The sequence below is a fragment of the Corvus hawaiiensis genome, chromosome Z (assembly GCF_020740725.1).
Source record: "Corvus hawaiiensis isolate bCorHaw1 chromosome Z, bCorHaw1.pri.cur, whole genome shotgun sequence".
Taxonomy (NCBI): Eukaryota; Metazoa; Chordata; class Aves; order Passeriformes; family Corvidae; genus Corvus; species Corvus hawaiiensis.
In genome coordinates this window covers 38,024,373-38,051,827 of record NC_063255.1, presented here as the reverse complement: position 1 = coordinate 38,051,827, position 27,455 = coordinate 38,024,373, and the positions used below count along the sequence as shown (strand labels likewise).

The following is a 27,455-nucleotide window of genomic DNA, read 5'->3' as shown; positions in this document are numbered from 1 at the left end:
GTGAAGGTCAAAGATCAGAGATTGCAGAAAAGGATATGCTCCTCCATAAATCTTGGAAATTTTTTTTTTCAAATTGCTAAAAGGAAGTGTCTCCTGGATGAAAGAGGGCACATCTACCTTAATGAAAGCAATAGATGTTGAACATAAACATTTGTAGATAAATGGTTAATATGAAATATGCCAGAACTGCAAACCAGAACGCTGTTATGCTTACTTCAGTTGTCTAAGAAATAACTAAGGATAATTTTTTCAGAGACCTCTTGCTCTGACAGAAAGTACATACATACAAAGGGAGAACATTCTGCTGCAAATCTTCATAGGAAAACAAATAATTTGGCTTACTCTAAAACTGATAATCTGATCAGATATGAATTTAAGACATACCTCTTTGGTCTTAAAACCCACATTTTTGTACCACACAAAAGAATTGCAGACAATACAGGATGATGTATTTAAAATATTTATTTGAAATTGTGAAATGTATTTCATAACTTCTGCCAGTGCCTGATGCAAAAGTAGGCATAAGCTTAAGTCCAGGTGTTCAAAATTGTGACATACAAAATTGTCATACAGTGGTGGAAGCTTTAAAAGAATTCTGAGAAGTCTTGGATTGAAAGCCCATGTTGATCTGCTGAAGGCAAGAATCCCAAATTCTTCCTGAGCAAAGTCTGATTTTTTAGTTTAGTGCACCTTGAACAATGATTTTTAAAATATATTACCAATATTGTTTGATGAGGCAATAATAAGCTGCAGGATGTTTTGCAATCATTCTCAGCTGAGTTTTAGTTTCTATTATCTTGTATTCAATGGAAATAGCGCTTTTGTGTCTCTCTCTAGAGTCAGGTAGTTTATTTTATGCTTTTATTTTCTACATAAGGTTTCAGATGTCCCACAAAGACACAACAGAACCGATGCTTGTTGGAATTCACTGGAGAACTGTTCTTGTAGAGCACGAATTTAAAGAAAAAGTATATATTACATCAGTGTCATATGTCAATAATCTGGGGTTTGTTTGAGAAATTCACTGTTTTAACTCCTGCCAGCTGCAAAACTGTATTAATGGGAACATGATCCAGCCTGTTTTTATCAAGGTGCAAAAAATGAACTTCATTGCCTGGAATGAGAATAACATGTAAATTATTGAATAAATATTTATTTATTCAAAGATGTAAGTGAATTGAAGCAGCATTCTGACTACCTACCAGTTATCGTACAAATGTGTACTAGTCCTATAGACTGCACAATATACTGTATTTTAAACAATGACAATTGTTTAATTATGTTTGAATTTTAATTATGTTAAAGAAGCAAGAAACACTGAAGCACCTAACTAGTTTAAATCTGCTGTAGCATGATGTTTCCTAATAATGTGATGACTGTCATGTTGCAATTCCCCCTTCACATTCTGCTTCTCTACTAAAACCACATTAAATGCCTCAAATCAAATGTGCAAGCAGAATGTAGGTAAATACCACGATGTCAAGAAAACCCTCCAAACTTTGAGGCAGTTGTTCCATCAGCACTCCAATCAATTTCTGCAGGACTGTGATCAGGTTTATGCCACCTCTGTGGGAGATAGGACTACAAAATGACACTTTGCAGATTCCTTCATGCGACAGAAATCACACAAGTTCAACACAAGACTGTCTCCTTGGGACCCACAGGGACAGCAGGCGAGATGGCAGCAAACAGCGGAATGAGACAGTTGTAACTTTCACACAAAACAAAGCAGCTCACCTGGGCCTATAATCAAAGCTCCTCCCTGCTGAGCAGGGTCTCCTTGAAAATCAAAAGCTGGGCCAGTCATTGCTCTCCATATACTCCTAATGCTTCCCAGAAGTGTGTTTGATTTCACATGAGGGCTCTGAACTAAACAAAACCACAAAACACTCGTTATCTAGAAATACGAAAGTATATAAGAACAACAACATTGAACAGCTGCTGTGAATAGTTTAGAGATTCCTGACTATCAGTGTTTTCTCAAAATATAGCCTATGAGAGACAGTCTGGTGGGCAACTCACTCTTTACATTGTGGCCATACTATTTTATCAGAGCATTTTTGTTTTGTTTGTGAAAGTCTAAATAAGATGAGAAAAGTATTCTTACCTGATACTTTATTACCTTCACCTCTTTTCATGCCAAGTATTTTATAAATTTCCCTTTGTGGATCTACATACATTTCATGTGTATACCCAGTTAAACTGCAAAAGGGCTGCAAAACAGAGGTGTACATACACACACATACACACACAAAAATAAGAAGTAATATCTGTAAGGTTAAGGCAGTAACTAGTTAGGGTCTACTGACAACAGAAAAATTACTGACGCCCTGCCAGCTCCACCTTCCCCCCTTATTTGAAAACTGTGTGTTTGTTATGTTAAAGTGGAAAATTTTTTAGCCTCAAAGCTTCTATTAAAACAAAGCTTCCAGTGAAATCAGGAAAAGATGTTTCCGTAGCAACCCCTGGTGGTTTTTAAACTGAAAGTTTTAATTACTTGCTTTACTCATGTATTGCTATTAGAATTGCCTCATGAATACTATCCTTTTTTATTGCCATTGCAAAAGACCACCTTTTCAAGCAAAACAAATCCCTCAATACAGACCATTAAGACACAATAGAAGATACATTGTATTTAATGTCTACTTTATTTACCTTGATGTGATGATATGATGACTGTCCAATAACTATAAGCCTCACATTTGATTCCTGGAACAGAACATGGGTACTGAAGCTGTAAAGAGGAACTGGGTGTTTCCACATGACTTCAGAACATTAACAGAATCTGGTATTCCAAGTTAGTGATTGCAGAGCACTGACTTAAAATTATTTGACGTTAACATTACTTACATGTTTGGAGACTGCACTTTTGTATATCACCCGCAATTAGCAGCTACATTAATTTATTAAGTGAAAAATTATTTTTAAAGATAACTTTTAAATTACAGGTGCGTAAACTTTGAGTTTCCTGCAGCGTTGGTAGGATTGTCTTTTCAATTGATTAGAACGTATTATGATTTTGGAACTCAAAATTTCCACTCAGTTGCACCTACATCTAAAGAAGCAGCCCAAATGGTGCCCAAACATCTATGATTCACATACGTGGACACCCATTAATAGATATAACTTGCATTCACATGCACTGCTGTCTATTGCAGGTGCAACCTTAGGCCTGAGTCTAAAACAGGGGCGAAATCTGAAGTCCATTTAGGTATCAGTAAAACAGTTAGTAAGTGTAAGGTTGTTCTGCTAGGGTGTAATACTTGCCCTTCCCATATAAAATCATTGCCCATATAAAATCATTTTGCTTGTTATGAAAAGACACCCTCCTAAAACCAGAATACTTGCACTAAGAAAAGTGTGGATATTTTTGACTCTCTGTATACATTTATTTGAGGAGCCAAATTAAGAAAATGTCCTTTTGAGTAACACTGATCAAACAGTTTAGAAATATCTGTCCTGAGAAGGGAAGCTGACAAAGAAATTGCCTATTTTTGTCCACAAATTCCTAGTCCATCTCAGATGGACTTAGAGTTGCTGTTTCTGTCAGCAATGACCTGAGTCTCTGTCATTGGCTATGCTGCTGTTGGGAATAAAGTTTGACAGAATTTCAATCAGCAGTCTAGGAGAGACAGATTGACCTTCCACATTTAGCAGGAGATCATTGTCTTCTCTGGTGTCTCCTACCACCCAACAAATACACATCGATAGCAACCCCTACCCACTCTACTTCTCCTTTCTGTCGCTGTCATTCCTGTTTGTGCAGCTGCCTGGAGAGCAGGATACACTATTAATGCAGCTTACAGATCACCATAGAAAAAGATACTATTTTTAATCCAGATCAATTTTCTGATCTTGTTCCGTGCACAACCATCAGTTAGCTCTACTAACATAATGGAAAGGGCACTAGTTAGCAGTCAGAAGACAGCTGTCCAGGGCACTGCTAATACCAAAAGAAATGCCTGTCAGATGTTGTCTAACTGTTCTGAACACAGCAGTAAAAAGAGCACCAAGCTAATAGGGCAGGGAGAAATAATGCTGCTGCAACAGTGTGTAGTGCCATAAATCCTTTCCTGTGTCTCCTAGGCAGATTCATTATTGCTTTTGCAGCAAACAATGAAAGTGCTTCTTCTGAGCCATTTTTTTATTCCTAGAAGCCTTACATAAGCCTGTAGTTGGACATAACAAATCTGCTTGATTGCAGCCACAAACATTAATGGCAGAGTACTTACTTGTAAAAATGCTTTGGGGACTTTTGCCAGATCTTCTACATACTCCTTACAGGCGTAACACAAAAAATTCTGCAACATACCCAGTTGAATGTGTCAGGAACAGATAAAACTGCACAGCAATGAAGCAGTAGACTTTGGGCTGCACCCACTTTGGAGGTGATCCGGAACAAGGAATGGGAAAGATTCCAGCCACCAAATTTGGATTAGGATACTGGTTTAATCCAAGCCTGAACAAGGACACTGGGCCTGCAGCCTTGCAAATATTTTTATCTCTAGATATTTTAGGAATGTGATAGCTGGCTCGACAGCTGGGAAATCAAGGAACATGATACTTGTTTCCCTAAACACCCGGCTGAAGAAGTATTTCCTTTCTGGTGAATAGTGTGTCACTTTACCAAAGAACAGGGGGTCTCAGGAGCAGCACTGATCTCCTTTGTGCTTTCTTCCCCGTCCGCTCCAGCCGAGCCCGTGCTGAGCCCCCGCACCCCCGCCCTCACACAGCCCCGCCGGGAGCCGGGCTGGGCCCCGCGACGGCCCCTCCTCACCCGCACGAACACCACGATCGCTTTCTGCTCCCCGTACAGGGCCTGGAAGGGGACGCTGCTCCCGTCCGCGTCCAGCACCAGGCAGCGGGCGGCCTCCCGCAGCTGCTCCTGCTCCGGCCGCTCCGGCCGCCGCCCGCAGCCCCGCGCCCGCCCGACCTGCTGCGTGACCGGGGGCGCCGGCGGCCCGGCCATGGGAGCGCCGAAAGGAAAGGCGGAGCTGGAGCGGAAAGGCGCTGGGCGTTGTGCGACGGCGAGGAAGCGACGGGGCCGGGGTGGAGCGGGGCGGCTCGTTCCCGTCCGCGGGAGCGACCTCGGGCAGCCGCGCCGCGGTCCAGGAGGAGCTCGGTGTTCGGATGGACAGAGCGAGAAACCTGCGGCCGAAACCGCTGCGCGTCCATCAGCCACGGCCGGCGTGCGGTTTGTGCCCGGGAAACATAGGGAAGTCACCCGGAGCTTCCCAGGAATGGCGTGCGAGCAGGACCGGTAACATGGTCTTACGGCCTCGAGGTCGGCGTTCGCTTTGCGGGAGGCCGCAGCACTGCGGGCCGTAAGCGAGATAGAAAACTGTTCTTGAGGAGCTGTCGAGCTGCTGTATCAAAGAACACACCAAACTCGGTGTCCCTATTCCTGCAAAAGCAGAGCTTCACAGTACCTTGAGAGCTGAATAGCAGAAGATGCTCGAGTGCACGCAGAAATGAATGAACAGTCCTTAAAATAAGAAAACTGCTAGGTTGTTGGAAGAGTATTGTAGTCTCTTAGATTGTTGTGTCAGCGGAAAGCTTACGAGGATGAGGGTACTTTTCTTAGTGGGCAGAGGAAAAAGAAGTGTCAGACACAATAGGACTGGGGGATCTCCAGAAGTTATTCTGCTTTGTGAAACTCTCTGATTGTATTAACTCCAAAGTTTCTCTTGGCAGACTGCCCCAGGGTCTAAATGTTAATGTTATTTAAACTTATGTCCCCTGTGCTTTGGGTTAAGCCCACTGCTTTTATATTAGGGGGAGTGAGCACATAGTGATGCCTTTTCCTAGTCTTAAAATCAAGAGGCATACACTGTTAGAAGGGGAAAAGGGATTTTACCTTGGTATTTATTTTTAAGGATCCTTAGGTGTACACGTCCAGGTCATATGCATCGAGATGTACCCCACCGAGTCTTTCCCTGTGTCTCTGTGTCTCTCCTCTTCTCCGCGTCCCCCCAACATTGGGTATAACATTATAGGTTTTACTAATTAGCATATCTATCAAAGATTCCCCAATGAGAGGCTCAAGTGAGCCCCCTCCTCCCCAAGGAACCTTCCCCTGGATGGTTCTATCTTAGTTTACAGAATGTGTTCTGGAGAGGACCTTGGGGTCTGAGGCACACTGATCCCTAGCTACGAAGCCTCTAAAATGTTTAGTCTCTTAGCTTAACAAACAAGTCCAAGAATGTAGGCAAAAGCACTAGGAATACAGAAGCTGTAAGAAGGTATAACAGGGGTATAAAAGAAAAGGCAAAAATCTTCATGGCATCAATAGAACATGTTAAATCTTGCCGCTCAGTATGTCCTCACAAGGAATTTGATTTAAAAGGTGATGAATTCAAATTAGTACAGATTAGTAAAGAACTTTGGAAAATTTTGAAATTTAAAATTCTGCTAGATGCAATTGGACCCAATGATTTTAAAGGTATTTTCCAACCTAAGTGATTCTATGATTCTGAAATAATTCGGGCAGTATTCCCCATTGTTGTTCTCATCAGGCTTCCTTGTTCAGTTACCAGTATGCTGTCCAACACATTTCTTCCACTGGCAGTTCATAAACTAAACTGTGAGCTGTGCAGCAGTGCTCTGCATCTCCCTCAGCAGTACTAATGGGAATGTGCTGACTACACTAGACTACTTCAGGACATAACAAAGCAGAGAACTGACGACTTTTGACAGGCTTTGGTCTGCATCTTGAAGCTGTAGGATAGGCTGTAACCTCGCTGTGTTATGCCTGCAGTAAAACAGGGTAGCACTGGGCAGGGCTCTGGGGCACAGCTCAACAGTCGATCGTCAGTAGGGCTTGGACCAGAGCCTTTGCCACTGCAGCTGGAAATCAGAAGAGGCAGTCATATCACTGTAGGGGATCTGCTGCTGCAGCCTCTGACTGGGAGCACACATGGGGATGAGACTGCTGATGAAAAGAATTGGGCATTGTGGTGTCACAAACTCAGAGGATACTGCCCCGGGTCAGTCTGTACATAGTTGATCTTGAGCATCCAGAGAGCTTGTTCTTTCTTGATTTGAAATGAAATCTGAGGAGCCCAAGAGAGGCACTCTGCCTGTCTGGGAGAGTCGGTAATCATTCCTACTAGGCCAATGAAGACTGCCTGCAGACTTTGCTTTATTTATGTAACTTGGCCTCCTTAAACTAGCTGAAGAAGCACATCCTTAACAGCTGGTTTCAGCAGTATACAAGTGAGCAACAGCAACTTTCTTCTGAGGATATTTGCCAAAGCATTCCCTAAAGCCCCTCAAACAGCATGTTTCTAACTTTTAGTGGAGAATCCTAAGTGTTGCTAGAATACAAATTGCTGTCACCCCCAGTTTTACAGAGAAAGAACAGAAGCAAAGGCAGTTGTATTCTGACTTGTTCTCTGAAAGAGGAAACACTCAAAATTAGCAGCCACGTTTTGAAAGCTGAAGCTTAAAGTCTTACATTAATATATACTTAACAGAAGTGCAGACATAAGTTTCACTTAGATGGGAAGAAAGAATCCCTATGTGCTGATACTCTGGACAGTACCAACTGTCAAAGTGTGCAGTCTACTAGAACCACATAATTCTTTAGTGTGTGCTGTGGACAGGGAAATTTCCTTTTCTTTCCTTTCCCATCTTGTCTTTATAGGTTACAAATATAGAAATGTGGATAACTTAAAGAACCACATGTGTCAGAGTGATGTATTTTTCATTGTCTTAAGGAGAATCAATCAGTGCACTTACATTAATAATTTTGATTCAGGATGCAAGTCACTCCTCACTGCACTGCAATTTACAGTTGTAGAAAGAAACTTAGCTAATATTTAATTAATCAAGGATTGGGTTACTTTGTACTGTGGATAAGAAACTCAAATTCCTACCATTTCAAGAGGGAAAACAATAATTACGCAAAGATGGCAGTTAAATTGTTTGTTCTGTATTGACTAGTGAAACAAAAAACCAGCTGTAATTATGCAGCCTTAATTCCTTTATATACAGCAGCTGAACAAAATATTTGACAAGAGAGGTGTGGCCTGTATCAATACCATAAATGCACCACCTAGAGTATATGGTGTTTGTTTGTACAGCAACCTGTTATTATCAATTTACTACATGATGTACTGTTTATTTAGCACAAGGATATTTGTTCTTCTTGTTAATCTAATATTGTTTAGCTAGAGATAACATGGTTATTACTTATCAGCAAAAAATAAATTAGTGTTTACAATTCCAGGGAAAAACATCATGCTAAACACCAGCTAAGAATGACTTGTTTTTAAACTGCTGTTGTAATTACAAAGGAGTAAAAATGTGGACTGTCCTGTAGATAAGACAGTTTTTTCTCTATGAGGGTGGTGAGAGAAGTTGTGGTCTCCCTGTTCCTGACAGTGTTCAAGGCCAGGCTGAATGGGGCGTGGAGCAAACTGGTGTAGGGGAAGGTTCCCGACCCATGGCAGGGGAGCAGAACTAGGTGATCTTTAAGGTCCCTTCCAACTCAAACTATTTTATGTTTCTATGATAAGAGGCTTTTTCCTTTATGTCTGCCTTTCATTGTTCCCTTAGTGTCACGATATCCTGGGGGTATGTTTGAATAGCATCATGAAGTGATTCTTCTGACCAGCAAGGACAGTAATTTGAAGCCTTGAAAGAAATTTTGAAAATGGTGAGTTCATCTCCAGTTTTGCTATCTGCTGTGTGTTCTCATCCCGATGTTGTTTCTCATTAGTTTTGCTTCCTGCTTTGTGTTTTGTGGTTGTTTTTTCGTTTGTTGGTTTTGTGTATGTGGTTTTATGTTTGGTTTGGTTTGTTTCTCTGTTTTTGTTTGTTGAGGGGAGGTTGGTTGTTTGTTTTTTTCCCTGAAGGGGGAATTATTGCGGTATCAAAGCTTGCCTAAGTTGTGCTTTTTGTCTCCCTTTAAAAATTCAAGATTATTTACCAGACTAAAGGGCTTCATAAGTCTGGCTGCAGCATCAGAGTATCAGTATGTGTTTCATATTAACTCACTGTTGTTTCACAACACAGATAATAGAAATGTAATTTAAAATCTACTCAAATAGTTCAAGGATTATAATGGCATATGGCAAGAAAATATTTCTTCTCTTATGTCTGATATATTTAGTTTCATAATGCAAACCCTACACAGAGAGCAGCAGTACAAACTTTACTACACAATAAAATAACAGTATTAAGTGAAGTATGCACATTTTATTTAATATAGCCTCAAGGCACAAAGGGCATTTTTAATGCATTTTGTAAGAACTCTCTGAATTTGATCTATTTCTGTTTTTCAGCTACCTACTCTCTGTGCTGCAAATGAGAAACAGAGGTGACCATCTATATGCCAAGAGTAGTAAATTATGTGTGAAGACGCTGTTTATTTACTCTAAGTGCCACTGGTTTGAATCTTTTATAAAAGAACTAAGAGGAAGCAAATTACTACTTAAATAGATGAGACATGGTCAAAAAGCAAACAAAATATATGCTACAATCCAGACTGGCCAAACAGAATTATCTTGTATCTTGTTAGCAATAAGGCTCTTAGAAAGTAAGCTAATTATCATTAGTGTAAACCAGATGAGAAGATTAAAAAATAAAGAATGTGAAGAAAAACAGGGGTGGTTTCATGGGGTGTTCAGGCCAAATTAAGCTTTACTTAAGACTGGTATCTTGCAAGGTAAACAAAACTTCCTTGAAAACTTTAGATACTTTTCCTTTTTAAAGTTCTCTCCTCCCCCCCCCTCCCCCCCCCCCTCCTCCGGTTTTTTGCTTACATTTTTGCCTTTTCCTGGTCTTAAAATCAAGAATCAAACACGGTTAGAAGGGAAAAAGGGGTTTTAACTCAGTATTTATTTTAAGGATCTTTGGGTGCACCATGTCCAGGTGGAATGCACTGAAAAGCACACTGCAATGCCCACCCACAATAGTGTTATAATGGATACAACATTATAGGTCTTACTAATTAGCATATCTATCAAAGATTCCCCAATGAGAGGCTCAAGTGAGCCCCCCTCCCCGAGGAACCTTTCCCTGGATGTTTCTATCTTAGTTTACAGAATGTGTTCTGGAGAGGACCTTGGGGTCTGGGGGCATTTTGATCCCTAACTACGAAGCTTCTAAAATGTTTAGTCTCCTAGCTTGACAAATAAATCTAAGAATGTAGGCTAAAAACCACTAAGAATACGAAAGCTATTAAAAGGTATATAAAGGAGTATAAAAGAAAAGACAAAAATCATCATGGCATCAATATGGAAAAGCTTATTTTGAGAAGGTTGTGGTTCCCAGCTACTATTTCTATTTTCTGTGTTCATAGAGAGCTGAATGTGTACTTAGCAGTAGATTCAGTTCAAATGGCTCTTTTATGTATGGCAACATGGATATTTAGCTACAGTTAGGAATTCCCTTCTTGAGACCAGTGGATGGTATAATATTTTCGCTGGAGGCTAATAGTTTGCTCTAATTATAGCACAAGATCTCATTTATTTCTTGGCATATGATTAAGAGTAGCATCACTTTAGCATCAGACGTATCTCTTGAGCCTCTTTGCTAGAGGCATCAATTAGAAACCCAGGCCAGTTCTCATAAAGAGGTAGATTTGATTTTTTCACAAGATTGTGTGTCTGCTTGTATACTAGGGACTACAAATCCATGGCCCGTGTCCACCCTCCTGCCTTTCAAAATGGCTAATAAGTGTTGCCTAATTCTCTCTTAATATTGACTGAGTGAGACGATGTGTGTGCCATGCTGTGATGAAGCAAGCCACAGTTTTCATTTAGTGGGTACTTCCTTAAGAAATTATTTAAATAAGAAAAAGAGTCTGAAGGTAAAGTGTCTAATGGCCATGTGAACCCTTCATCAGAAGCTTTAGACATTACAGCTTTCCAGCTGGCTCTCTTAGGAGGGCCTTTAAAATCCTCTCCAGTGGAAATAATGTATTTGGTTTGTTAACAATGAAAGCTTTTACTACAGCCAGTAAAATTCATGACAGAGCTGAGGTGGAGGACCTAGCCCTGAAAGCCTGTTGGATCTGAGTTCATGTGGATGTTGGTGTGAATCCTGCACTTGGTTCTTTGAGAGATGATCGTTGGCTTAAGGCTCAAAAATATGGCCCTTTCCATATCTCCAGTTTAAACTAAAGAAAGATGTTTTTCCTTCTGTTTCCTTCTGTTGTTTGCATTGTAATTATGTTACTTACTTCAACAAAAATGTCAATCTGCTCCATATTTTTCTTTCTTAAAGAAGCTACTTATTCTTTCCCTGTTTTTCAGTTGCTACTTTCAATTATCTTTTTTATATATTTCTAATGCAGTCATTCGTTTATGCACAAAGCTAGCAGTTAAAGTGAAGATCAGGATAAAAAGGGGAATGCATATACATTAAATACACCTTAGTTAGCGAAAACCATAAATTAAAATATATTAACATATGAGCTAAACCACAAATTCTTTAACTGAAATGTCTGTAAATGTAAAACAAGTTTATCTTTCTTTGCATATCGGTGAAAGGGCATTCAAATTAGTTCACATATATATACTGTTGTTTCATTACACCATCATCCTTCATGTAAGTTAGAATGTGCAATGTCCTTCTGTCTACAACCTAAGGTTTCACATGTAAAAGCTGAAGAGTAAAGTGCACAAAACCAAAATCTGTTAAAAGAAAATAATGGGAAAGGAATGAAACATCCCTCTAAGCTTTATTTATTTATTTATTTATTTATTTCCCTCATTGTTCCTCTATAAAATGTTTGCAACAATTTTAACTTCATTTTCTGGATGCTGATGCTTATGTATCAATCATTTGTTAAATGCAGCTACTGCAATTTCTGCATAGTACATGAGTCAGATTCTTTTTTCAAACTGAATTGACTTGTGCTTTCTCCAGAGAATGATCAACAGCCAATGTTTAAAAATTCTCCTTAGGCACTTTAAAATTCAAGCTGTGGCCCTGCCATGGTTTCCAAGGTCTTGACATAGAACCCTAGTGATTTCAATGTTGGTTTGATCATATAAATAAATTAGCTAGGTATTGTAACAATCAATCTGCAAAACGTGTGTGTATCTATGCTGCTGCTATCATTAATTCTACAAAAGGAAATCCTTTAAAGAAGCAATAATTATTGTTTGAAAATACCAGAAGAGAGAAGATGTCTGGCTTACAGTCCAAATGGGATCAACACAACTGTGTCTGGAATTGCTGTACCAGCAGGAATCTCTTCTTTCTAACATAATTTGTGTGTCCCTTCCTGAGTAGTTATTGCCATGTTGCTTTTCTTAAATGAAAAGTCCACACGACAGAAAAGAACAAATCAGAACTGAAGAATTCTTATTCCTTCCTCTTGCTTAGTGGACTCCTGATTGCTAAGGCAGGCGAGTCTAGGCAGGGACTGTTTGTATGTATTTATTTATTTTTAAAAATTTATAAAATTTTGATTGTCTCAGTCTATGGACGTATTTATTTTACTCTAAAAATGAATTCAGGAAGTACATGTATAATTGGAAATACATGTATAATATTCTTTTTCTCCATGATACATTTTTCACAAGTGTGTGTATCTGCTTTGGAATGCTGCTTCTGTGGCCTGTCCTCTGTGTCTTGTGGCAGTGACTTTTGCATAAAAGCTTTGATAAAGTACTTCTGAAAATCATACTTTTTAGTTATTTTTCCTTGTATATCTGTGTAGCTGTATTCTAAACAGGTCATTGTAATTCAGGCTCTGTTTCTGACAATGTAATAAGGAGATTGTTCACACTTGAAAGTTAGTTCTGACTAAAGTAGATGTAAATTTAATTTCTGTAGCTTCTGCTGAGTAACTCCACTTGTCGATATGCTTATTGAACTCTGCTTATCTGAAATAACTTTCAAATAATGAGACTAAATCAGAATAAGGAATGATTCTCTAGGAAAAACATGTGAAAACATGAAGGTGTTCAGAATATCTATGACTCATTTTGTGGACAAGCTGTGAGAAGTCTTCAGTGGGACAGCTTCTAGATTTGTTTGGGAATCTCAGGTGATAAAAACATCTTGAAGTATCTTTGTTGTTTTCTCTGATGTCACTTAGATAAGAGACTTTTTATCTAATTTGAAATTCACCTAAGAATTCTCCTTTCTTGGAAGGAAGCAGGTGACAATCTTCTAGAGCAAGTTATTTACCAGATTCCAGTTCCAGAAAAAAAGAGCTCAAAGAGCAGGGAGTCAACAGCTGGCTCACTGAATGGTGAATACACCAGTCTTTTCACAAAAAGGGTGGTATAGTCTGTCTGCAGTTTTCCACACAAATTTAAATACTTTATATAATCCAAGAAAGACTTTATGCCTTCCTCAAGTTGTTAGAAAGAGGTGTCACCCATAAAGTGGAAGAGCTATCTGCCATAGGTATGAAAATTCCATTTTCCTGGATGCACTATCTGTTTCTGTGCATTTTTGAAGCATTTGTGGGGTCTGAACAGTGGTTTGCTTTTAAGTATAGCATGCCACAATACTTGCACTGGAAGGCTTGTAAAAGATGGAGGGGATGGGAAAATTGTATGCCGTGAGTGCAGAAGTGTCTGTTACTAGTTCTCTTGACTACTTCAGTAACATGTCAACCTGGAATGACAAGCTTTCATTAGAAAGTTGCTGGTTCTGCTTCTGTAACAAACAGAAACTCAAAGATAATGACCATGAATGTAAAAATCCAAATTCTGCATAGAAAGAATCACCAGTGTTACACCTTTGAAAAGATTCTGCATCGAAAGCAATCTTTACTTAAAACTGGCAGTACCGAAGTTGCCACTGGCTACTACTTTTTAATGCTTTCTCTAGATGCTGCAATGTCTAGCCTGTCCCACTTCAAATTAACAGTTCATGACTTGTACCTCTAGGGGGAAATGTAGTTGTACCACTCTTCTCAAGTCTGAGTGAAATAAAAGCTCTTTTCCCATTGAAGCTGTGGCATGACCTTGTCGAGCACTTCTTGACATATGGGGTTGTAAAAGCGTGCACAAGTACAGCACAGCAGTTGAAGACAAGAGGCAAAGGAGTGTAGAGTATTTAAACAAAAATGCAGTGTAAAATTTAGTTTGACAGAATGCAATTGCAAAAATGTGATTTAGTCAGAACTCCAGGGAAAACCTTGTTCACAGTGCAGTTGAGATCTCTGAGGACCATAAATACTTCAGATATAAGTTTAATACTGCATCTAAAAGGCAGTGCAGCCAATAATTCAGCCTGACACCATGCTGGCGTATTATTGAATACCATCTCAGAGGCAAGAATACTACCTATGAAGTCATTAGTGTTAACGCCTGCTGTCTGCCTAGAAACAGGTGCTCTTTGACAGTTACTAGTTACCTTAAAAAGAAGAAATCATACAGCATATATTTCATATGACTTACACATAATAAACTTTCAGATTTAATAGTCTTTCAGAAGATTGGGGTATATAGTAGCACTTGGAGGAAACAAGTATTTGTGAAACTCTTAATTCTAGGACTGAAACGCTGGAGCGGGGCGCGGGGGAGTCCTCGCTCGGGGGCCCGGCCGAGACGTGGGTGCAGCGCCCGGCAGCGGCAGCGAAGCTGCGACCAGAGGAGGCGACGCACGGAGAACTGAGCGGCGTGGCCCGGCCCGGCCCACGCAGCCCCGAACGCGACCCCGGGAAGAGCGCGCAGGCACGAGCAGCCCCGACAATTCCAACACGGGAGCGACCGAAGGAGAGAGCAAAGACGCAGCGAGACAGAAAACAGCAGCCACTCGGAAAAAGGAAAAGATCATAGCAACTAAGACCTTAGGGATAGTAAAATGGTATAATGTTAAGCAAAATTATGGTTTTATAACAAGGTGTGACAACCAGCAAGACATATTCGTGCATAGAACTGCTATTAAAAAGAATAACCCTGAAAAATGCATCCCAAGCTTGGGAGATGGAGAGGTGGTGGAATTTAATATTGTAGTAGGGAGAAAAGGGTTACAAGCATCGCAGGTCACTGGGCCTGATGGTGTTCCTGTAAAAGGCAGTATATATGCAAAAAATCGTAGTCATGTTAGACAGTATCTCTATTGTAAGCCCCCCCTACAGTTTCCCTTTCCTAATCCCACCTTTCCCTTTTACCCTATGTCCTATTACCCCCAGTGTATTCCCAATCCCTTTTTTCACCCATGGTTTCCCTCACAAAACCATGCTTTTGCCAATTGTTTCCCCAAAAATCCCTTTCCAATGCCGAGTGGGGGATGAAAAGGGGGAGGGAAGAAGTTAAACCCTCTCCTGCCTCAGTTTCCCCACAAAGCATGCTCAGAGAATTCTGTCTCCCTTCTGTCAGCCCTAAGATGTTCCAGAGAATCTGTTTGGACATTTAAAGACTCAGGAGGGTGGCTTGTTTTGTTTTGAAACGGTTCTTGTTATGTTTATCCAGTTGTTTTCATTCTCCTTTTATTAAAATAAAACGGGTGAGGTGTTGGGGTCCCTCCCCCGCCGTGTAGCCCTGGGAGAGGGGCCCTGAGGGCACAGACACGGGGCTTCCCTGCCCCTGCTCAGCCTCGTTCCCACTGGTTGGTTTGTGTTCCCTGCGCGGGCAGAAGGACCCTTGGTCCCGTGACTGGAACAGTTCCTCGGCAGAGCCCCGGCCATGCGGCTGGAGAAATAAACATCTCTCTGAAACAGCTATCAAGAATCTGTCTGTCCGTATATATTTCCTTTCCACGGGACTCCTGGTTTGATATATGCGTGTTGCAGGATCCCCACTGCAACACTGAAAGAAACCCATTTTCTCTCAGTGTGCAGAAAGAGCCAGTGGGGCATCCACCTTTCATGTACCTCTCACATGGTCTCCTGTAAGATTATCTTGAGCTGGTGGGATTTCATTCAGGGACCAGTCATAAGCAAAACAGCCACAGTTTGGGGAGCCTGAGTTGGCATTGTACACCTAATGTTTTCCTTCTGCCAATCTTTTCTTCTTGTTTTCCTCTGCTCCATATGGTTTATGCATGGGTAACTGTCTCTTTGGGAACTTTCTGCCCTGGCATATGTTTTCTGTGAGTCATAGTCCCTTTGGAAATGTCCTGCTACTGGTAGTGATCATCTATTACTGCAGGCCTAGGCCCTAGGGTATATCACCGTGTCCCGCAGCCGTAGGGAGGAGGAGTAGAGAAGATCCAGCAGGCAGGAATTGTGCAGCAAGATTGATTGATTTAATTATTTTACAAACTCTTTTATAGAATTTTTTCTTCATAGTCTAATCGGACAAGGATCAGCCACCCCTTGGGGTGATTGGCTAAAATTCTAAAACATCCATTGTCAAAATATTTTTCTACTGTACCATAAACAAGACTTTTCAAGGCTGGAGGTGTTTGGCTGTTTACATAACTCTGCTACCTCTTCTGTGAGAGAGAAAAGTCTCTCACAGACTTAGAAAATAGCAAGAAAATCCTTGCTAGCAGCATTTTTGTATCTACAACCATCTATGGGCTGTAGCTCTTCAGGGGTGTCCCTACTCTAGTGTGCATCATTAGTGGACCACAGTCCCTTCAGGGCATCCTCACTGTGGGCTGCAGTCCGTTCAGAGCACCTCTCTCTATGGAGAACCTCCAAAGGGCTCATCTCCATCCATGCTCTCAACGATGTCCCCATCCATTCTCTGTTCATCCTTTCCTGGCAGCTGTCACATTTTTTAAATGTCTGGACAGAGGCACCATACGGTTGATTGAAATTTTGGTGTGGGACATGGGGTGCACAGCTAGAAACAGCTGTGATTACACAACACAGCTGTGGAATGCCTCCCTGCAGGGCACCCTTGCAGCCCCTGGATACAGAAACCCCCACAGTTTGTGCCCAAAACCAGCTGGGTACTGTCTCTTGGCATAGCACGCTGTGCCCCTGCAAGACAAACTTTTACTGAGTGGATTCCAAAGACATCCCAGGGTAGTTCAGGGTCTACCTAAACAGTAAAATCTGTTTTGTTTTGTTTATTCTGTAGCTGTGTCTTGTTCTTTGATATCTATGAAATACTTAAAACTGATATAGAAATCAATTGCATTTCTTGTTCGTTAGTAGAAATGTCTCTTTGGAAATGGTTCCTCCTCAAGGATTTTACTGTGTCCACTGGACATAACAGTGGAAAACAGAGGAGAGAAATTAAAATAAATGGAACTGTGAGTGTGCTCAGAAATTATATGTGATAATGATTTGTTCATGACACTGACTTCCACTGAAGAAAGAAAGTGCCTTCAATTACAAAGATGAGTTTTGCAGAGCAATGGGTTAATATGAAGACTGAGGAAATGCTGCTCATCACTGGAGCATAGCTGCTGTAATGACTTATATCTGAAGCTGGTGATAGGCACCAGCTTTATCTGGTGTAAATGCTGCAGTTAATTTCCTTTTCATAAACAAATACACTACCAGTAGTTGCTATGTTTTCCATGATTCTCCATAGTCTCTTATTTGACTTCTAGTATCCATTCAAGAGCCCTTAATTTTTCTTTTTAATTTTTTTTTGTTACATTTACATCTCGACGCAAAAGATCAAGATGTAAATGCTGTAGTTAAAAAACTCTGGGCAGATGAGGAAGGTTCTTCAATGAAGTCACCTGACTGTGGAGTAAGCTAACGGATGAAATAAAAGTGAATTTAAACTGCAATTTGCAATGCTTGCCTGCTAAGAAAATCTTTTTGGTATGTATGTTACTGCTGACAGAATTATATTAATAGAAAGGTTAAAAACTAGAGAAATCAGCAAGAAAATGAGAATTTGAACATTCTTGGTTTAAATGCACACTGGAGACACAAGGAGTTCAGGGTCCATTGTGAAGCATTCATTGAATGACCTAAAGACTTGAAAATGCATAGGAACTGTGGTGATGGCTGCCTTACATGAAGCAGAAATAAACATAATTGTACTCATTTAAATTGTTGATTAGACATAAAAATTTAAAAGGCAAGTGGAGTTTTTTTTTTCCTGACTACTGATCACAGTTAATAGGAGCAGATTTTTTTACAGCTGAGAGAGTCTGAAGACATCTGGGTCTCAATAATAATTAAATTTGAGACACAAATCATCTCAACAAAATGATGATCATGCTGGCATTTGTTTTGCAATTCTTCTTGGCTGGTATGTTTTGTTTTCTGGCTTGCTTCTCTAATAGCAGTGTTGGAGGGGTCAAGTCTGTTACATGTCAGGCTTGGTTTTAACTTGTGTTGGGGCTCTTTTTTGTTGCTGTGAATTCGTTTTTAAAATTGTAGGTGTTTTATTTCACAGAACGTGCATGTGGTTCCTCTTAGATGGGATCTTTTGAAATACTTAATCTGACTTCTGAATTGAACACTATTCTGGGTATGAATGAAAGAAACGTAGTTTGAAAGGTAAAGGGCTGAAGTGAAATGAAAATAAAGTTCAGGTGACATAATGTGGCCCTCTTATGAAAGACCATCCTAGGACCTGTAACTCAACTGAGAGTAGGCTGAGGACCAGAGGCTTTAAAAGCACCTTTAAATACAGCTTCCTTTGAGGGTGGAGAAGCACGTTCAGGTGACCGACAGAATGCACCTCTACGGATGAACCACATGGTGTCAGGAAAGCATAGCCCAGCAGTGCTCAGGTGTTGTGATTTCAGTCAGGCTGGATGTGGCTAACGTGGTGCCATCTTATCTTTGTTATGTGGCTCCAGTAAAAGGCTGGCCCTTCTACTTCTTTATTCTTACTTTTCTTTTTTTCTTGTTTTTCAATCTTTAGGTTTTCTTGACCCCTACCCCCCACGCTCCCACAGTCTTTATCTTGCTCTTTAGCTGCATATAATTTTTTGCTAAAATGCTGGACATAAATAATGAAGTCCTGCTGGTAAAATAAAATCCTGCTGGCATACATTTGGCAGGAGTTGTGTGCAGGCAACACAAGCCTTTCCTGTTTTTTTTTCTGTGTTCAGAATTTTGCCCAGAATTGCAGCTTGAAAGAATGAGTCTTAAAATAAGCTCTCTGGCTTTAACATTATTTATGTGGGGTAGTAAATAAGTAGGTTACGCATCTGCTCAAAAATTAACAAAACTCCCCATTATTTTAATTAGGGAAAAAGATGTTATAAATTGAGTAAACATCAAGGAGGGCTAGGTAACAACCTAATTTTTCAAAAGGATTTTAATTACATGGTTCTCCCTTCCCTCCCTTCCCTCCCTTCCCTCCCTTCCCCAATACTTTGTTTCTAACCTTTACACATGCGTTCAGCAAGGTCCTCTCTATCAGTCCTCCCCACCTCCCACTTAATGAACATTATGCAAAGCCAAAGCAGCAACAATTTTAATATCTCTGTCCTGGAAAAAGCACAGTTCTTGTTGCACTGTGCTGCCACTGTGCTGCTTTGAGCATGGAAGGGTGAAAAAGAAAGTAAGGAATGGGTCTGATGAGCCAAGAGGAGAATGCAATATAGAAATGTGGACACATTTCTAGCCAAGAACTTCCTCTGTAGAAATATAGCATGCTATATTTAATGTATCTCAAATTAAAACATAGAGCCGTATCTAATACCAGGGTGTGAAGGTATTTTAGAGCATCTGAAATCTAGATGTGTCCCCAAATTTAACAGCTTGTGTTTGTGTTGGAAAGTATTACAGCTTCTTAAAAGCCCTTGCTTCTCCTTCAGACAAAGCAGAACTTACTCTGACACCAAGTAGGTTCTTCTGGATACTCAGCAGTTGCCAGGTGCGCATGTTTTTGTGCCAGCATACTCAGTAGAAAATTCACAGTACAGTTTTGTGCAAGTGCCTGCTGCAACAAAAAAGAAATTTAGGTTGTGACTGCCTTTTCAAGGAAGCATTCATCAGAAGATATGTTTGTCCAATAATGATTTAATTTTAGACTGGGATTTACTGGAGTGATGATTTGGGGAAGGCATGCACTGAGAGAATAGAGTCACAAAACCAGAATGGAGTAGATCCTATTAACTCTAGATTGCCGCTGCCTAAAATGAATACTGTCTGAATGCTGACTCTTTCATGCCACAAGAAACCCTGTCAGAAAAAAAACCCCCAAGCAATTAAAAAGGATGATAAAGCACTTTTGAGTTAATAAATTGAAGCTGTAGTGAGGTCCAGAAAATGGAGTCCTCAGACTCTACTTCTGATTGATGTATTAGCTGGGATATTTTTCAGAGTATGGAAGGAAAAAGTGATACATGCTAATGCAGATTGTATGTCATGTATGCAGTCTTTCTTATTATCTAAATAATTGGCTGTTTACACCACTTTGCTTCCTATTACCTAGCTAAAGCTTCCTGATACTTCAGTGCTATAATTCTTTGAAATCTGATGCAAATACATTTAGAACTCAAATATGAGGTTACAAAGCATTGTGGCTTACAGGGAGTTTCCACATACCACACTTTTAATGAAGCTTCCTATCCATTTCCTTTATGACTCAATTGATCACCCCAACCTTTGGCATGGCATTCTAGTACATTTGCAGCTTTTCCTTTTTCCTAAATCAAAATTGGCCTATGGCTATCTTAACCATTTTGATGTGGAAACTTCAGTTTCTGTCCTCCAAGGCTATCAAAAATAGTTAATTTTGGAAGGAAAAAGTCTTCATGAAATAAAGAAGAAGGAAAAGGAATATATAAAGCTACAGTACAATTTGCACTTATAATATGCTGTATCCCTGTCACTGCCCTTACTCTTTACACATCCACTCTGAATTAAATAGTCATTAACATTCCACAAAGTGCAGTGTATAATAGGGATTGTGATGCTGATTCTGGGCAAGTGGTAGTGTGAACTTCAGGAGGTTTTTTAATATTCATTGTACACACTTTGAAAAAAAAGACAGAACGTGTTTTTCAAACTTCACTGCACATCTGTGGATCATTGCATGTATATTGTGAGCCCTAGTGGCCACTCAGCAAGCTGGGCCAAATCTGCCATTGGTTATAATGTTAAAAATCTGGATAAATTACATTCTTTTAAAAACAGAGATAATCTCTTTACACCACTGTTGTGGAAGGCAGATCAGGGGCCCACTGGTTGTTTTTGGCTGCTGTAATCGGTTGATGGTCTGTGTGTAATGATATCACAGGCCTGCATTCTCAATTGAATTTGCTGTTTTTAAAGACTTATCTGATACTCTCCTTAGGAAGAAATAAAGAAAGAAAAAGAAAGGCATGCCAGCCTCTTCTGCTTTTGGCAGAGCCTCCTGGTCTCGATCTTCTACAAGTACCTGCTCCCTTCAAGGGCTTTTCTTATCCTCCAGGTCAAAGCCTCAGATACTCTCAGATTTTCTTGCCTATAATGCTAGGTTCTAGGTAAAGGTTTTGTATGGTTGAGTATCAATGTGTTTTGTCTCAGAAACTACAGGATCACGTCTTACTGTTTATATTCTGCAGTATATCCTTTGTGAGTGCTAGAAATCAAACCTAGTTCTCAGGTGATAGAACATACTGCTGCACACAGATGTGTGACAGGTAGTCTGATAAATTGATTTTGGTTTTTATTTATCCTGAGTTATGTGGTTCTGGTTGCTCTTTCTGATTTGCTTAGTCTATATTACACTGCATCAACATGATTGTTCTTCTAGCTATGGAAGTTTCAGGGTTAATTTTATACCGAGCTATATTCAAAGGAAACAGATGCACAAGAATGTTACTGGGATAAATGATTTTTGTTTGTTCCTGTATGTCTACTGTCAGCAGAAGCATGTATGAGGTAAGATTCTCTATTTCATGGTCCATAGTACTTAGAATCATAGACCATTTCTGAACTAACTGTAATTAGGGAGAAAACTTTTGTGCCAGCTGACATTGTTAACTAGTTTACTGTCTGAGTATAATGTATGGTGGTTGCAAGAGGTGCTTTGTGAATGTGCCAAAGATGTATTCTTTTTAGTTACAACTTCTGGAATTAGGGGAATATATTGAATCACCTTTATACAGTGACTGGAAAAATAACCTAAGATATTTTTCTAACCTTTGCCACCACAGTTTATAGGAATTGACATTTATAAGACTTTATTCTGAATCACTGACATTATGTGACAGTATATTTATTCTTTCAATGATGCTGGTAACAAAATTGCTCAGTTCATAATGCAGGTTGTTGATTGCTCCTATCTGCCAACCCAGTCTGTGACTGGAATTCTGAACATTTCTTCCTAATTTCATTGGGCCCATCCTGGTTGGTAGCAATGATTATTTTAAAGAAGTTATATCAGAAAAAAAAAGTTAAATGATTTCCTCCCTGGGGCAAAAATTGAGGAAAAACTCTGTAATAAAAAATTGATCGTAAAGCACTAAATTCGTAAAAGTATATAGTGCAGGATGTAGTTGATCTGTACAGAACTGCAATCAGTGGGTGTAGTTTTGCCTAGAAGTTTGCTGAAATTTAGATACGCTTTAATGCTGTCCACGTCATTAATTGTTGTCTTCCCTGATGGGGGAGACATTCAGATTTTTGCCAGGAGAAAAAAGGAGGAGAATGGGACTTCATGCTTCTCAGTCTCCAGATAGGTGTTTATTAATTCTTATCTAAGGAGTACAAGCCACTGGCATGGCCTAGACACAGCACAGAGCAGAGAATGCAGCGAGAAGACAACTTATCAAGATTTCACAGCCCTTTTAAAGGTAAATTACCCAATGAAAACTTAAAACGCAAGATATTTGTACGTTTCTACCAATGTCCAACAAATTCCTAAATCACGTAGACAGGAACTGCGGAATTCTTTATCCACTCATCCCAAACTACTTCTACTGCAGAGTATGGAGTAGTAGAAGAAGGAGAAGAAGAAGGTTTGGAGAGCAACAACAATCCTCCATTTTGATGGTTTTTGCTTTTATCTATTTACTATGCAAATAGACTTAAAAACTCTAAATTTTTCACCCTGTGGTAACCTCACATAGTATTCTATCACCTAATTCACACCACTGTAGACTCAAATTCTTCCCAGAGGGTAGGCAAAGTTTCCCGTAGACAAAGGCCAAAAACAGTGTTGTTCAGGGGGGTAAAACCCGTCAAAACAGGCAGAGAAATATTCTCTGCATTTTGGGTTCCCACATGCTTGATATATCAAGTACATGTAACTACTGGCATGTGCTTCTGGCATCTCTGTTTATGGTTCCTGTTCTTTCTACTTATACGAAAGCAACTGAATAAGCAATCAGTAAGAACTCATTGATTGTAGGTGGCATTAAATGCAGCCTGCAAATGCTTCCTCACAGCCATTGCTCAAGTACAACTTAATGTCAGTCCAAATCTGTGTTCCTTCTGCTTACTGAACAGTGATACTCACGTTTTTGTTTTTATTGGTATACAGCTGTACACACCTGTAACTTCCCTTCCTGACACCTTTGATGACTTCACCTTGCGGCAAAGAGTGGCTGTTTTTATCCTTTTCACTGGCGGTAGTCTACAAAAAAGACCACGACCACCAATTAATCTGTTTAGTCTCAAGCTTGAGCAGTGCATACTCTGTGTTGAACTGATTAAAAGTGGGTGTCTTCATCTTTGCCTAACCTTGAAGGTATCACTGGGTGACCCCAAAGCTATCTTTTGAGGTGCAGTGGATTTATCTTTGCTCCTTTCTTCTAACACTGCAGCCTCATATTCTTGCTCACCCAAACCATGCTACCTGATGGGAAGTCCATTTGTCTCATTTCCATGTGGTGATGATGACTTTCATCCTACCTCTCATCTTAGTTGTGTTGACCACAGAGTGGCTGTCCATCAACGTCATTGTTTTTGGGGTTCATCAAAGCTTTTCATTAAATGTTTCATCAGCTTTTCAGCGAAGTCTTGATTTAAGTATTATGAAACCTCTATGAGGGTAGCCTTCATCAAAAAATAAGTGCAGAAGACCAGGCAGCCTCTTGCACCATGCCTGTCTTCAGCACAGCTGTAGCTTACCAGTGGTCATCCCAATTGATAAATATAAGAGTAATATTGCTAGAGAGTGTACTAGGCTTTGTTACATCACAGTTAAAAGGCTTTAGGGCTGGCACCACTTGACTCAGGAGAAAAAAGATTTCGAGTTTGAAGTTTGGAGGTTGTTTAATACTCTACCAGGAGGACAAAAAATTGCTTCATCCACGAATTGACTCTATAGAAAAAACCCAAAAAAATAAAATTGAAGTGCAATAGCTGGAAACTACTCTTAATGATGAGAATAAACAGAGACTAAGCAAGCAAAAGGCCACAAAAGGAGTAACAGCCAGAAGGGCTCAATTTTTTATTTCCTGAGTATTGTGGTGATATGACTCATATTTCTGGGGCTTGTTTTATTTGGTATTGATTGATCACTTCACAAAGAATTCCTGACTCATCTGAGCTTGTTGCTAAATATCTCATTTTTTGAAAGAAATTTCATGTTTGGAAACTCGCCATGCTGACACAACTGTATGTCTGTGTCTACAAATTGCTAGTTCTTAAGTAGGAGAACTTCAGATTTTCCCCCATTGTCCCACTGTTCTTCTTCAAACCTGCCCTAAAGGATACAATGCTCTGAACACAATAAATGTTCAGTCACCTTGCTTGTTGAGTGTGGTCTTAAATGTGAAACAGAGGACTTCAGCAGCTATATACTTCTCATAAAATGGAAGAGAAAAGTATATTTATTTGTTTGACTTCTGATTTGAAGCAGGGCTTTAAGAGTGAAAGGTTTTTTGTCTTACTGCCCAACTAAGATATCCCAATAGAGATTCAGTGGGCCCGAACTCTAACATTCTATCTGGCAGCGCATCCTGCGTATAAGAATCTCTGCTGCTTATGCATCTTTTTATGTTAAACATCCATGCCAGCTCCGAACGGAGTGGTTCTCGAGTACAGCAAACCTTCAGGTCTTTGCAGCATGCTCTGTCAGGGAGAGCTCCACAAGATGGCAATGTGTATCCAGAATTTGTTTCCATCTGCTTTAGAGATGGAGCTCTTCCACGTGCATCAGCAGATTTTGCTGGTGAAATAAAATATTTAAAGGTTCCATATGACAAAACCTCGATTTAATTAAATAATTTTGATTATTTTGCTTAAATTAAAATCATTGTGCATTGTTTTAATGTTGCCAGATTAATGTGCAAAAATAGAACTGCTTTGTAGAATAGATGTTATTTTCCCCTGACACATTCCTTATCATAAAATTTATCATTGATCAGACAGTATTATTTTATTGAGACAAATGACTCTGTATAGAAAATTCAAGTAATTATGTCCATTCATAATTAAAATTATACCCTTCTTTAGAGAAAGGGTCATTGCACATTAATTGTTCCTGTCTTTGTATCACTTTCTCTGCTCAGCTTAGTTGAAGATTGCTTTTGAGAGCATCCTGACTCATACATGTAAATTGTAAACCACCTATAGGTTAGGGACATCTTTGTGAGGCAGAGAAGTGAGCAGGGTGGAAGTTCTCTTGTCAAAAGAGATGGGCAAAGAATACTTTCCTGGTGATGAAAGACAGGGAAAACTCCCTTTCAGCCTGCGTAGAGGGTAATCCTTGCTCCTTTGTTGCTGCTGGGCTCTGGTGCCTTCCTTCTTTGCGTGGAGTAATGGATAAGCAGAGGCTGCTGGTCCCAGGGTCTGGGTGCAGTCATAGAAGGGGAGCAGAAGGGCTCAGAGGCTGCATTTCACCACAGAAGCAAAGTGGAATCAGGGTGATACAGAAGGAGGCTGTTTTAGCAGATTTTTAAGTTTATAACAGACTCATGAAAAAATGAAGCTCATTTGTGAGACAATGAAAGAAGAGGGAGCAGGACTGTGAGAGAGAGGGAGAGAAAAACAGTTCCTCCAGAAACTCAAGGCTATTAAGACCTGGTTCCCAGCGGATGACTGTGCCTTATGGGGTCTAATAAGTATGAGCTCCAATCTAATCTTGGCTGGCAGTTGGAATATTCAGAGACTGCTGGGGAACACCAAGTTTCTTTTTCTGGGGGTATCTCAGGTGATTAATAATGTCAGAATGCATGCCTTAGCCTCTCCATCTCTGGGTCGCTAATGCGGCCTCTCTCCTTTCCTTGCCTGCCTATTTCCAAGAAACTTCCTTTGAGGCCCCTTTGTCTTATTTGGCTGAAATTGAACATAAAGTTCAAATATTGCCAAAGGGAAAGAGACTGGCAGAAACAGACTGAGATATGGGCACACAGCAAGAGTTTGTAAAAGCAAGTTTTCATCCTTCATGGTGGTGGTGGTAAAAACAGAGTAAAAGATTTCAATTTCTCTTCTTCAACTTAAACTTTTGAGGACACACAAGGTCAGTACTGAGGAAATGAGGCTGAACTGTATCTTCTGCCACACATGAAATGACATGTATTTTAGCAATGATGCAACTATTTTGGGAGATGGATGTTTACTTGTATTGGATTCCTCAGGATGTATGGAAATGCACTTTCTGTGCTAGTGGGCTGCTTGTCTCTCCTTTTACTCTCCTGGTCTCCTGAATTGACAAGAGCCAGCTAATTTTCACCACTAAAGCATCTGAACAGTTCTTACTGTACATGGTCACTGATTTTCCTATAATAAAGGCAGCTCTGTAGAAATGCACATTGCTGAGGAAATCTATTGCAAAATACTTGCTTCTGTGTAACTTAACCTGTGAGCTCTAAGCATGCATCTTTAAAGATTTCATTCTGGTATGTTGTTGAATGTGTTTTAATTAGTTTAATCAAGTCAGAAACTCTTCACAGGATATTGCTGCCCAGCTTCATTGTAGTTTGTCTTTAGAAAATACCTAGGAATTTTGTGGTATACTGAAACACCTTAATTTTCAATTTGCTGAAAACACTCAGCACTTTCTCAACAGCATTTCAAAAATATATCTTTTGGTAACATAAATGTGCAAGGTAACACATGGGCTTGTGGAGTTATCTGAGCCACCAGTGGAAAATGCCTATTTATCCATGCTTCTATCTGGCAGCACAAGTGGTTTGCATATTGCTATGACACTGGCAATATGATTCTCATTTCCTGACACTCTTTGGGTCATGCAAGGCTAAAGTCACCCTTCTTGATTCTTGCTGTATAAACTGAAGTTGAAATTTTGACTTCAGTGAAGGCAAAATAATATTCTTACCTACCTTAATAGAAACCCAATAGTATGGTTTAGGCCCTACTATCTGAGAAACTTGTTCTGAAGGACTTAAACCTAACTAGGCAAAATGAGCTTGGGTTGGCTTTTGTTTGTTTCTTTGTGGCTTTTTGATTGTTTGTTTGGGGTTTTTTTTCAGTCTGAGGGTGGGTAACTGAAATACAAGGAAGCTACGTGGGACTTTTCAAAAAGTGCACAGCTGATAAGGAGTAGTACCTGGGAGCTATCAGAAATGCCGGTGTATAACACCTGTTTACCATCTTTATCAGTGACATGGACAGGGGGATTGAGTGCAGGTCCAGCAATTTTGCTGAAAACACCAAGCTGTGTGGTGCAATCTTCTGATGCTGGAGGGCAAGGGATGCAATCCAGAGGACCCTTCACAGGCTTGAAAGGTGGGTCTGTGCAAATCTCATGAAATTCAACAAGGACAAG

At 40.0% G+C, this 27,455-nt stretch overlaps 1 protein-coding gene and 1 long non-coding RNA gene across 2 annotated transcripts in view; one reads left to right on the top strand and one right to left on the bottom strand.

Annotated features, from left to right (window-relative positions):
- Nucleotides 1-444: 444 nt before the first annotated feature.
- PRXL2C (peroxiredoxin like 2C) lies at nucleotides 445-4,987 on the bottom strand. Its single transcript, XM_048291534.1, has 6 exons — nucleotides 4,778-4,987; nucleotides 4,233-4,301; nucleotides 2,656-2,709; nucleotides 2,108-2,213; nucleotides 1,738-1,869; nucleotides 445-1,114 (listed from the first exon to the last, which is right to left on the bottom strand). The coding sequence occupies exons 1-6, from the start codon at nucleotides 4,967-4,969 to the stop codon at nucleotides 987-989; spliced, it is 681 nt and encodes a 226-aa protein (XP_048147491.1). The 5' UTR covers nucleotides 4,970-4,987; the 3' UTR covers nucleotides 445-986.
- Nucleotides 4,988-5,203: 216 nt separating this feature from the next.
- LOC125319851 overlaps nucleotides 5,204-27,455 on the top strand; it is a 75,314-nt gene continuing 53,062 nt past the window's right edge. The window contains exons 1-2 of the long non-coding RNA XR_007200918.1: nucleotides 5,204-5,284; nucleotides 8,560-8,659. This is a non-coding gene — a long non-coding RNA (uncharacterized LOC125319851). The remainder of the gene's footprint in view (nucleotides 5,285-8,559; nucleotides 8,660-27,455) is intronic.

What these genes read in the sequence shown, in the direction of transcription:
- PRXL2C (XM_048291534.1), bottom strand. Translation starts at nt 4,969, where the DNA reads ATGGCCGGGCCGCCGGCGCCCCCGGTCACGCAGCAGGTCGGGCGGGCG. An exon ending in CGATCGTGGTGTTCGTGCGG is followed by an intron (nt 4,302 to 4,777) that starts GTGAGGAGGGGC and finishes GGTATGTTGCAG; the next exon opens with AATTTTTTGTGTTACGCCTG. An exon ending in AGCTTTGATTATAGGCCCAG is followed by an intron (nt 1,115 to 1,737) that starts GTGAGCTGCTTT and finishes TTCTCATTCCAG; the next exon opens with GCAATGAAGTTCATTTTTTG.